The sequence below is a fragment of the Neoarius graeffei genome, chromosome 14 (genome assembly GCF_027579695.1).
Source record: "Neoarius graeffei isolate fNeoGra1 chromosome 14, fNeoGra1.pri, whole genome shotgun sequence".
NCBI classification, from domain to species: Eukaryota; Metazoa; Chordata; class Actinopteri; order Siluriformes; family Ariidae; genus Neoarius; species Neoarius graeffei.
Genome location: NC_083582.1, coordinates 34,834,099 through 34,847,299, shown reverse-complemented (window position 1 = coordinate 34,847,299; position 13,201 = coordinate 34,834,099). Strand labels below are relative to the sequence as shown.

The window sequence follows — 13,201 nt, the reverse complement described above, 5'->3', positions numbered from 1 at the left end:
AGTGCATGTAAACCCTATCGAGCTACGTAGTCGAGCTACTTACTTCAGCACTGCCCCTTCCGGAAGTGACGAGTGACGAGACCACAAGCGGGAAACACAACAGCCTCGGTCGGCATGACAACAGTAGTAGAAACGTGCACTTCTGGAGCAATGAGGAGATAGAGTTCATGCTCATTCAGCTTAAAGGAACAGTCCACCGTACTTCCATAATGAAATATGCTCTTATCTGAATTGAGACGAGCTGCTCCGTATCTCTCTGAGCTTTTCGCGACTTCCCAGTCAGTCAGACGCAGTCAGACGTGCTGTCACTCCTGTTAGCAATGTAGCTAGGCTCAGCATGGCCAACGGTATTTTTTGGGGCTGTAGTTAGATGCGACCAAACTCTTCCACGTTTTTCCTGTTTACATAGGTTTATATGACCAGTGATATGAAACAAGTTCAGTTACACAAATTGAAACGTAGCGATTTTCTATGCTATGGAATGTCCGCACTATAATGACAGGCGTACTAACACCTTCTGCGCGCTTCGGCAGCGCATTGATATCTGAGCTCCGTATCAATGCGCTGCCGAAGCGTGCAGAAGGTGTTAGTACGCCTGTCATTATAGTGCGGACATTCCATAGCATAGAAAATCGCTACGTTTCAATTTATGTAACTGAACTTGTTTCATGTCACTGGTCATATAAACCTATGTAAACAGGAAAAACGTGGAAGAGTTTGGTCACATCTAACTACAGCCCCAAAAAATACCATTGGCCATGCTGAGCCTAGCTACATTGCTAACAGGAGTGACAGCACGTCTGACTGCGTCTGACTGACTGGGAGGTCGCGCAAAGCTCGGAGAGGTATGGAGCAGCTCGTCTCAATTCAGATAAGAGCTTATTTCATTATGGAAGTACGGTGGACTGTTCCTTTAAGGAGTTGAATATATATATATATATATATATATATATATATATATATATATATATATATATATATAATAATATATCTCGATGTTGCTGTCCTCGTCGTCGTTCTTCTTGTGAACACGGAGCTGATAACTTTGTTTACACTCTTGAATAGCTCTTCTTCATGACGACAACTGGAAGTGTACCAACACGATGGGGCGTGTAGCGCCACCTGTGGCTCGGGTGCACAATGTACCTCACACAATAGCTCGATTTCCTTGTGTGCATGTAGGATTGGATTTCTCTGGCACCCCTGCTGGAATCCTTAGCTCGATTACCGACAGTAGCTCGATTTGGATGTGCATGTAAACGCACTGACTGATTCACACAGGGTATGAAGGCTAGCCCATATGGTCCAATCCCACCCACAGAAGAGCTAGCACAAACTGCTGAAAAAGTTAATGCTGACTAAAAGAGAAAGGTGTCAGCATTATCCAGTATATTTCAGTCATAATTTCCACATAGTACCTGATTAAATGTTTCTGCACAAAGTATAAAGGACTTTTGTCAGCCGAGTCTTGTTCCTCTGAAGATAAAAGAAACAGGATAATCCAAAGTGTTATTGCGAGGCGTAATTGACAGCTTTCATTTACACAATTGTAGCCTGACCCTGTTAGCGTTCAGTCATGATTATCATCAATGGCATGGAAAGACTGGATTACTCCTTTCATATCATTGAGCTGTTGGATCAGAGGCCACCTCCACATACTAAAGATTTCAAAACAGGCACTTCAGTTTCTATTTAAATAATTTAAAGTGCATTTTCCAGTGTGTATACAGAGTGTCTGCCAGTCAGACAGATCCATTTTTTTTAAGGGGGAAAAAAAAGAAAAGAAATTATCACATATTCATGCCAAATTGCTATCAGCCAGCTACTCTGGTTTGCATTAGATAACTTATGTTCCTATTTTGTGCTTGAATGCCGGCGAGTTGTTTCTTTTATTACATGCCAAGAAAACAAAGCCCGGGGTTCCTGAAGAGCTGCAATTGAACTTGTTTCAACAAAATGGTATGAATATGGACAAAGATTAAATTCCCTGCTGGTATGCAGAATATATTTGTTTTAGGACTGTGATCGGGGAAAAGTCAGATATTTTCGTGGCGGTCCTCCATAAATATAATGCCAGGATTTATAACAATGTTGACTATCATTTATAAGGATTATGTATTTGATTAGTTTTGTCTGAAAAGAAAATAATTCAAACTACTTGTTTTCAGAGTTATGTGCTTGATGTGATCTTGCATCGTTATCATCACTTAGTTACAGCTCAAATCAATAAAATGGCTTAAGCTTTTCTTTGTTCTTATACAAATATCAAACAAGCTCAAAATATGACATTAAAATCTTTTGTCTATATCAGTGTTTTTGCTCATACTGATTATAATTTGTGTCAAAGCCTGAGAAAACTTTTGGCATTTTCTCATATACACTTCTGAAAACTACAGGCTCGAAATCCTGCACTGAATTTATTTGGCTCTTATTTGCACATATTGCAGATTTTATTCCAATTCTGACTGAAAAATGCCCTGTCTACATCTACATTTACATAACCTGATTTACTTTGGGGAAAGACTCATTACTGCCAAATGTTAAGTTTTCAAATCTCAGGAAACTAATTCTCAGCAACATCCACATCAGTCTCAGTGTCATCACATGAGGTAACTGTCACTCATGGCATATAAACAAGAACCTCTGTCGTCTCTTCACTTCACTCATCTTTGTTCATGCTAACATTGGTGGGGAAATAATCACTGAGTCAGTCATTTGGAATTCCTTGTCATAAATGTCCTTCATTAGGTAATTTAATCACTTGAAAACATTGTCCTCTGTACAGAGTGTAAGCGCTTCATTTTGATGATGATGATGATGATGTGACGGCACAGTATCATTCCAGACGTTTTACAACCAGAATTGATTACACTTATGTCTATTTTGTACAGCAGCATATTGCTGCCATTCCAGAAAAAGAAAAACAGATAAGTATCACATTATATTATATGTACGCGAGCATTTTACTGGGAAATACGCCACTCATATTTTTCATATGAGCTACATCCAGGACACTGAGAATCAAAACCATGATGTAAATCCCTCTATATGTCACTTGTGAGGAAATCGATGCATTGTTTTGATAAATTTGGGTACTTTTTGTTTGTGAACGTGTCTATATAATAAAAAGAAAATCACACATTGGCTTGAAGATATGAAGTTTATCTTCTCGTGTTGAAAAACTCGCATTTTTCATACAAAATACATCGCGGATCTGAGTGACATATTTAAATAATATGGGCTGGTGTTGAGTGGTATATCAGATATATTCCATTCAGCTAGCATGATATTGAACGAGTCAAAGATGAGTAGCTGAATGGAATATACAGTGGTGCTTGAAAGTTTGTGAACCCTTTAGAATTTTCTATATTTCTGCATAAATATGACCTAAAACATCATCAGATTTTCACACGAGTCCTAAAAGTAGATAAAGAGAACCCAGTTAAACAAATGAGACAAAAAATATTGTACTTGGTCATTTATTTATTGAAGAAAATGATCCAATATTGCATATCTGTGAGTGGCAAAAGTATGTGAACCTTTGCTTTCAGTATCTGGTGTGAGCCCCTTGTGCAGCAATAACTGCAACTAAACGTTTGCGGTAACTGTTGATCAGTCCTGCACACCGGTTTGGAGGAATTTTAGCCCATTCCTCCGTACAGAACAGCTTCACCTCTGGGATCTTGGTGGGTTTCCTCACATGAACTGCTTGCTTCAGGTCCTTCCACAACATTTCGAATGGATTAAGATCAGGGCTTTGACTTGGCCATTCCAAAACATTAACTTTATTCTTCTTTAACCATTCTTTGGTAGAACGACTTGTGTGCTTAGGGTTGTTGTCTTGCTGCATGAACCACCTTCTTTTGAGATTCAGTTCATGGACAGATGTCCTGACATTTTCCTTGAGAATTCGCTGGTATAATTCAGAATTCATTGTTCCATCAACGATGGCAAGCCGTCCTGGCCCAGATGCAGCAAAACAAGTCCAAACCATGATACTACCACCACCATGTTTCACAGATGGGATAAGGTTCTTATGCTGGAATGCAGTGTTTTCCTTTCTCCAAACATAACACTTCTCATTTAAACCAAATATTCTATTTTCGTCTCATCCATCCACAAAACATTTTTCCAATAGCCTTCTGGATTGTTCACGTGATCTTTAGCAAACTGCAGACGAGCAGCAATATTCTTTTTGGAGAGCAGTGGCTTTCTCCTTGCAACCCTGCCATGCACACCATTGTTGTTCAGTGTTCTCCTGATGGTGGACTCATGAACATTAACATTAGCCAATGTGAGAGAGGCCTTCAGTTGCTTAGAAGTTACCCTGGGGTCCTTTATGAACTCGGCGACTATTAGATGTCTTGCTCTTGGAGTGATCTTTGTTGGTCGACCACTCCTGGGGAGGGTAACAGTGGTCTTGAATTTCCTCCATTTGTACACAATCTGTCTGACTGTGGATTGGTGGAGTCCAAACTCTTTAGAGATGGTTTTTTCACCTTTTCCAGCCTGATGAGCATCAACAATGCTTTTTCTGAGGTCCTCAGAAATCTCCTTTGTTCGTGCCATGATACACTTCCACAACCATGTGTTGTGAAGATCAGACTTTGATAGATCCCTGTTCTTTAAATAAAACAGGGTGCCCACTCACACCTGATTGTCATCCCATTGATTGAAAACAGCTGACTCTAATTTCACCTTCAAATTAACTGCTAATCCTAGAGGTTCACATACTTTTGCCACTCCCAGGTATGTAATATTGGATCATTTTCCTCAATAAATAAGTGGCCAAGTATAATATTCTTGTCTCATTTGTTTAACTGGGTTTTCTTTATCTACTTTTAGGACTTGTGTGAAAATCTGTTGATGTTTTAGGTCATATTTATGCAGAAATATAGAAAATTCTAAAGGGTTCACAAACTTTCAAGCACCACTGTATATGATATACCACTAAATGATGTACCACATTCCTTTCGGGTGTTCAACACATTTTCTCTTTCAAAATTCTCTCAAAAGCTTCCATATTTATCAAAGCAAACCTGGCGGCCATGTTTGTTTACAAATTGTCACAGTTGCTCACTAGCATGGGAGTTTTACGTCTCTGACATGTGATGTCATGTTGTCTTGACAATCATGCAATATCGTAAACCATATTCAACACTCATTCTCCATTGGGTAGAGTGACATAATACACGTAGGATAAGTGATATGCTAACAATATTGCATGCTATCAAACCAAATGAATGAAACCTGCTAGTAGGGAATAGAATACATTTTTATTCCATGAAAAAAGTGTCCTGTATGTATAATAATTCCTGTATGTATAATATTTCACTCTGATGACATCACTCCCAGTATGTTCTCGCTGGCTAGATGCGCGTTGTCAAAATGACAAACCGGGTTCAAAATTAAAATTCTTTTGATTAACATGCATGTTTTTTTTTTTGGTGTGTCTAAATAATATAAAGAACTTTACATGGTGGTGCAAATATATGAAGTTTATCTTCTCATGCTTAAAATATTTTCACTCGTTCGCTTCACTCACTCGTGAAATATACATTCATCACTCGAAGATAAGCTTCATATCTTCGCAGCCACCATGTAATATACTCTATATAACATGATTTTTTTTGTTTTTAACAAGACATTTATGTTATTACAACATACTACTTCTCATGTTATGACAATAAACATTTCTTTTTATAACGATATACTGTTTATCGTGTTATAACGTGATAAAATGTTTCATGTTATAACATGATAACGTGTTACAGCGTGAAACATTTGATGTTATAACAAGATCGTTTATATTGTTTATAACATGGAAACTGTGTAGAGAACAGAAAAAAAGACTGAGGAGTGTGGCTCATTTACGCGATTTGATTAAGTTTTACTTCATGCTTGGGTTGAGACGTGGCAAGATTCTGCTGAACAAGGTGGACGATATTGTAAGAAGTATGCGTAAGATAAATAGTGTGTTTTTCTAAACAAGATAACTTAAGTTTGTATGTCGTAATCATGAAAATATCTTGTGAAAATGTGAAAATCATTTCATGTTATAATTTGATACTGATCCATGTTTCTTTTTCCGGTAACTTTGCCTTCACAAATTATCAAAATGTGAGAAAAGCAAGGTTTTAGACATCCTTTAAAAAAAAAATCCATTTTAGTCAATTTTTTTAATTCAGCCACGTTGATTTCCAACTGGTTTTCCCAGACTATCACACATTTACCATTGCACACATGAGGTCCACTAATAATTTATCCTACCTTGTTTGAGTCAAAATGACCTGTTTGAATCCATCCATCCATTATCTGTAGCCGCTTATCCTATTCTACAGGGTTGCAGGCAAGCTGGAGCCTATCCCAGCTGACTATGAGCGAGAGGCGGGGTACACCCTGGACAAGTCGCCAGGTCATCGCAGGGCTGACACAGACCTGTTTGAAATATTTACTCAATGTAAAATTTGAACTTTGTACTTTTCTTATACTGAGCCTGGAAAAAAATAAAAATAAATAAATAAATAAATAAATATTTACTTTAGACATTATGTTTAAGCCATTTTGTCCTGAGAGTACTTCCCCTGCCACTTATTTACACTCCCACCTGTGCACTCAAACCTGCCATTGGGTCGATATCGCATAATTTCACATAAAATCCAAAGAGATGGCCTGGGTTAAAACAACATCCATTTCTGTATAGTGAAGAGGACATGAGGGCTAAGTGTGGTACGGTGGCGTGCAGAGAATCAGCAATGGTACTCATGGTGTTACTGGCCTCAGGGGACCTCATTAGACATTGAAATGTGTGTGTAGTGTGTGTGTGTGTGTGTGTGTGTGTGTGGGTGGGTGTGTGGTGGGGTTGAGCGGTCATTAGAGCTTTGTCAGCACACCAAGAGCAAACAAGGAATGCACACTCTTATCTGGGCCAACACAACACACCATGGACAGGGCGGGCAGGCCAAGAGGAGCTTGGTGAAGAGACAGATGGTGTGTGTGTGTGTGTGTGTGTGTGTGTGTGTGTGTGTGTGTGTGTGTGTGTGTGTGTGGTCAGGGAGCACTTAAAAAGGGATTACAAGAGGTGAAGAAGGTACTGAGAGTCTCTGGCATTTGCTGGCCTGGAATAACAACAGCTCAAGTGTATCACCTTCACCGGTACCTGGAACAGAACAAGAGGCCCTGTGGGTTTGTTCAGGACCAACATTAACAAGCAAGATGGACTTTCTGGAAATGGGAAAAATATTATGGCTTGTAAGATTTGTTTTGAACATATCTCATGAATTGGATACAGTATTTGTCTGTCATCTTTAATCTCTGAGATTTACAAAAGAGGAGGAAGAAGATTTTCAGTTTCAGAGCACTGGAGTATTTTCTGTTTAAAAAAATGAAATGTGTGTCATGTGACACTAATAGATTGTACAGATGTCATAAGAACACACAGCACAGATTAATTGTTATTAATGTCTGGTGGATTGGGATCCATGCTAGACACTGATGTGACTGAAGTCTGAAAAACAGAGAAAAAAAATAAGATTTTGATCAAACTTGGGTTTTTCTGCCTGTAACATGAAAAATCAACTTGAAGAAAATATCTATTTTATTCATAAAGCCTTTAATCTCACCTATATTGCAGTGAAGACCACATTAGATCGACAAGCAGCCAGTTTAACAAACGCAGCTGCAAAAATGCCTGTAGGCTGTGAATAATGGCAGGTATAAAGATTGACAGTTTTCAAGGTTATAGTTATTATTTTTGGATTTGATTTTTCATCTATCGATGAGTGCAAATTAAGTCACCGCAGCACTATTCAGTTCTCAGATCAGGAGGTGTGGAATAATTTTCTATAACACCTCTTTTGGCTATAACATAAACGATAGGTTTATATTACTGTGCTGGTTCTAGCGGGTTATTGTGTCAGTAGTAACAGCTCATTCACAGAGACTTGTATAGTGAACACCCCACACAATCGAAGGATAAAAACACAAATAAAAAAAAGTGTTGGTATTTAACAATGAAAAATGTGCAGTTGTTAAAGCGAGACGGCCTTTCGATTTCATAAAATCGGTGAAATTTAGTTCTTGCTGAAATTTGGTCATTGTGATGTATGTTTATTTCTGTAATATCTCACAAAATATCAGGCCATTCTGTGGCTGGGAAGTTATTTAATTTGAGGGGATTCCCGAGCAAATAGCGTGCATGAAATCGCTCGCTTCGCGCAGTCAAGCAGACAGAGGAAGTCCGTGTGCGCATGCGCAGGTTTACCTACTTCTTCTTCTTCTTCTTTTGGGTTTTACAGCAGCTGGCATCCACAGTGTTGCATTACTGCTAGCTACAGGTTTACCTTGACGGTGCACTGACAGTTACATCATTCTGTCGCTAAACGAACAGCTGATCACACCGAGGTGTTCGCTGACCGCCGATATTTATTAGTTTGGTCCTGCGTTTCCTTTCCTTCGCAACATAACGTCTTTTCTTCTTGCTTTCCATTACTGTAGTCAGTCTTTCACGTTTCATTCGCACACTCACATCCTCCATTGTTCTCTCCTGTTTCAAATTTGTATCCCACAATGCCTTGCGTGAATGGGAAAGCCCACCACGTCATGCATGACATAGTATCTTGAATTGGGTCATGGTGAAGCAAGAAAAAAATAGCAGAGAATTTAGGGCCTAAATTTATTAATTGTTCTATTAAAAAAAACTAATAGAATTGGAAGTCTGTGATTTGAATTCAGTAGCCTTTGGTCCACTAAACAAAAATAATTGGGTGTCAGGGAAAATTATTTTTATGATCTACACTTGAAAAATCTGAAAGGCAGTCTACCTTTAATATAATGAGGTTAAAAAAAAAAGTTGTTTAAAAAAAATTACTGCATGTCAGTGATTTGTAAAGGTCAGTAAATTTTCCACCACAGTAAAGTCTTCACTTCAGTGGACATTTGCACTTTTTCAGTAACATGACAACCTTCATTTTTTGTTTTGTTTTTCTTTTCTGTTTTTTTGGGGGGTGGTCTTATTAACTTCAGGAAAGATCAGAAAGAGGCTACTGAGGAAATAACTGTTTATAGTACAAATACAGAGGTGATTATAGGAAATCCCGTGCACTAATTGTTTGAGAAATTCAGACTATTTCTCGATAATCATCTTGAGCGACTTGGCAAAATGGTGTCCAATCACTTCATCACCGTAAGTGAGTAAGAATTACAAATTATGAAAGAAAATGCTGTTCCTAAAAGCACTAAAGATGCTACAAAGTTTGGTCTAAAACTATTCAAAGGTAAGGTGGAATTGTGATTTATTTTATCTATTTCAAAACAAAGTATTTTGTGCGAGTCGGCATAGATAAGTGACACAAGTCTGTGCGCATTACATTTGCATGCCGCTTTTGAAGTTTGAAATAATTTTTTAAATACAATTTAAATTTTTTCTTCAACCAATGTATTTATATGAAAAAAATTATCCACCTCAGGCTCAGTGAAAATCAATTAATAGTAACCTTGACTTCGTCTTGGTTATCATTCACTGATATTCACTTTGCCTTCTGCAAATAATTGTTAAATAGCTGCTATTAACATAAGTAATCATAGGAACTTGTTTCACAGATGTTCCACAACATTAAATATAACTATAAATGGTTAAAATGTACAATATTACACTACCCCAGCATGGATACTTTTCCAATTAAAGCATGCCCCAAAGTGCATTATTCAAAAAATATTGCAGATGCTGTTACAGTAGATGTTCAGTGTCTTAGTGCCTTTCAGTGGTTGCTGTGGTGTCTAAAAGTGGTTACTATGCTTTCCCACCTGATTGCTAGGTGGTTGCTATCATATTCCAGTTAGTTGCTAAGGTGCTGCTAGTTTGTTGCTATGGAAACCAATTTGTTTGTGAGATGGTTGTTGAGGTGTTGCTATTATGGGATCCCATGTGGTTGCTATCGTCTTTCTAGAAGGTTTAAATATGATTGCAGGTGGTTGCTAAGGTGGAGCTAGTCAGCTGCTAGAGAAGCTCAGGATGTCATTTGGTTGCTGTCACAGTCCAGATGAATGCTAGGGCTTCAGTAGTTGGAGCAATGCGATTGTAATTGTCTTCTGTATAAATGAAAGAAGAAAGGTTTCAATGGTGAGAAAGCAGGAACAATGGAACATTTTCAATGTGTTCCTCAGGGTAGAAAAATTGCTACATAGCAACCATAATTCCGATTTTTCCCAAAAGCAAGATTGACCTCTTTCCATATGGGATCTTTGTGACCCATGAAAACGGTGAAGCAGAAGAAGAAAAGGAAAAAGATATGGAAGAAGAAGAAGAATATGAAGAACAGTCTCTCAAGCTAATATCATGACGACAGTATATATGGCCTTCCAGTGTCTTATAATAATAATAATAATAATAATAATAATAATAATAATAATAATAATAAATAATCAATACTCTTTTCTACTATCTCTCTAATTTTCAGTTAACATCTGTGACATATTGTTTTAAATTACCTTTTGTGTCTTCATTCTGATGATGTCACACATATCCCATAAGCCATGATGCATCAAATACTATTAAGATTTGTGCACCCTATTTAATGACCCAGTGATACAACCCAAGCCCATAAATTCTAGATGTGGCATTTTTCACTTCCACACTGCTAACTTTTTATGCCAGCTGTTTGACTCTAAAACAGCTGCATCGCCTCAATAATAAGACATTCATGCATCACATGCACAATTCACTGGCATTTTAATACCTTCGGTACAGCGAGCACTCCTGAGATTCTATTAACCATAGTAGCTGATTAATTACTCATGGTTTTTTTCTCTCCCTCTAAATGTGAGTCAAGGGAGCTTTTAGAGTCCAAATGAATCGAGCTTGTTTCATGAAACGAAAACCCAGCCATCGATTTGCATCCATGACTCTGGGTATTCATGTGCTTTGGTGAAAGGATGTGAATACTTTTTGGTTATAGCTCACACTGTCTGTTTCAGCTGCTGTAATCAGTCGTCAGTACTTTCTGTTCCATGATAGTGGTTTAGATTGGCATTCCCAGCATCAGCTGTGAAATACATTTAGTTGTGCAGAAAACTGAATGATAGTGTTGTAGATGATGGATCTTCATCTTGCAATAAGAACATTACTCTTATGTGTTCAGAGACACTCAGGCTGATGGTGTGATGCCCTCAGATGAGCTAGAGTGGCTTGTTTTTCATGTTTTGTTTTGCTGTTCGTTTTTTTTGTCACTTAAAAGTTGTTTTTTGTTGTAAGACTATTTTTTTCTTTGAAGCTTCTCCATTTTTGTAATAAATTTCTCTCCTTGTGTGTGTGTGTGTGTGTGTGTGTGTGTGTGTGTGTGTGTGTGTGTGTGCACGCAGGTTCCCACCAGTCAGTGAGAAAGCTCCTGTAGGGAGTGTGGTCGGGGTCATCCTGGCTTCTGCTGTAAATCAGAGCATCGTCTACTCTATTATTGAGGGGAATGAAGGAGGTGAGTGCTCACTTTTACCTGCACACTACACAGACCAACTGTAACTGACCTACAGCGCCTCTTCAAATATGGTTAACACTGCTAATTAACAGTTATTCCACAAAATCGAGTCATACATGGGCTGATAGCCGATGAGGCACGTAGCACCGAGTCGGCTATAAGCCATGTACAATGAGATTGAGTGGAATAATTGTTTTATTATCGACACATTCACTGGATTTTGAGAAATGGAGCATTTTTATGTTTATTTTTTGCAAATTCAATAAATAAAAACTGTATACAAAATGTCCGAGAAAATCATTTCCGCTAAGGCGGACTTCTTAAAAGCCTATCGATGGCTGCATGAATTGACTTTAGTGTTGTTGTTTTTTTGTAGAAAGTGCTGTCTTGCTGTCATGACGAGGTATAAAATAGCTTTAGACATTTACAGTATTTAATTCTTCCTTGGCCATTTCAGTTCTGTAATTTTCAAACTTCTTTGAGCTTTTGAACCAGTCTAAAAATTTCAACAAATTTTAATGCTTAAATTTGAAAAATGTAAACAAATCGGCGAAATGACAGGAGCAATTTGTGAAAAATGCTATTATAATAATTATTGAAAAATAAAAAAGACACATTCTTACCATCAAATACTTTCATTCCATAATTTGTTGCACTTTTTTTTTGTTGTATTTTTTGAGGTTTTGTTTTTGAGTAGAGTTTTTTTTCCATCCTCGGTTGGTTCAACAACACGTTCCACCATTTTGTTTTTCTCTACTCACGGTATATGAGCTGATATCCTCATAGTAGAGTAGCCAATCAAAGCATGCGATTGCTCATATCCAGTGAATGTGGCTAGAATAATAAGGCCAAATAAAAAAAAATAGTGTGTTTCCGGTAACCCGACCGACCGAGAATTTCGGCGGCGAAATTGCCGACCGTAAAGTTTTTATTACAAATTTCCCTCGATATTTTAGTGTAAGTGGTGTTAGTTTGTCATAATTTTTTGTTCCAACGCATTCAAGTTGTGAAAGAAACGATAAAAAGTAAAATGTTTCGCCACTTCTATCAGCCCTCCTGCATAAACATGGAAGCGCACTTGTATACTGAAGGAGGAAGGCAAAACTGAGCCGAGTCGCCATTTTGAATCCTCATTCAAGGCTGTAATGCAAATTGCTTCCTCTTCAGTATACAAGTGCACTTCCATGGCAGGGAAAAACACTACATTTTGCTGCCTATGTAGTCCCCTATTTATACAAATAGGAGTCATTCAGGATTCAGCCATGTTTTTGCTCAGTGTTTTTGCTCGACCCAAGTTCTATAGTAGGCTAGGCTAGGCCGTCTGCTTTTAATGGAAGTAGCCTAGCCTAGGATGTTATTTTCACGTTATTTCTTGATAAGGTGTTTTCACGTTATTACATGAAAATATCATGAAATAACGTGATAATTTCGTATCATGAAATTACGTGATGTTATGTTATTACATGATAAATATATTGTGAAAACGTGATAACTTTGTTAACAATATCTTTTCACGTAATTACTTGATTCTAAGCCAATTTTTTGAGTGTGGCAGCAATACGCTTCCGTAGATCATACGGTAACTCGAACTCTTGCGATATTTTTTTTTATTCGTTTAAAGATTTAAAACACTTTTATTTTATTATGATGTGTGGTATAAAGGATTCTGTGCCAAAATACTATTTTGTAAGATGTTTACTTGTGTTAATTTTTTCGAACAAAATAAAAAAAAA

General features: G+C 37.6%; 1 protein-coding gene across 1 annotated transcript in view; it reads left to right on the top strand.

Annotated features, from left to right (window-relative positions):
• Positions 1-13,201, top strand: part of pcdh15b (protocadherin-related 15b) — a 462,078-nt gene that overhangs the window by 376,720 nt on the left and 72,157 nt on the right. Inside the window, 1 exon segment of the mRNA XM_060938905.1 lies at positions 11,359-11,468. Coding sequence (XP_060794888.1) covers positions 11,359-11,468 — 110 coding nt within the window.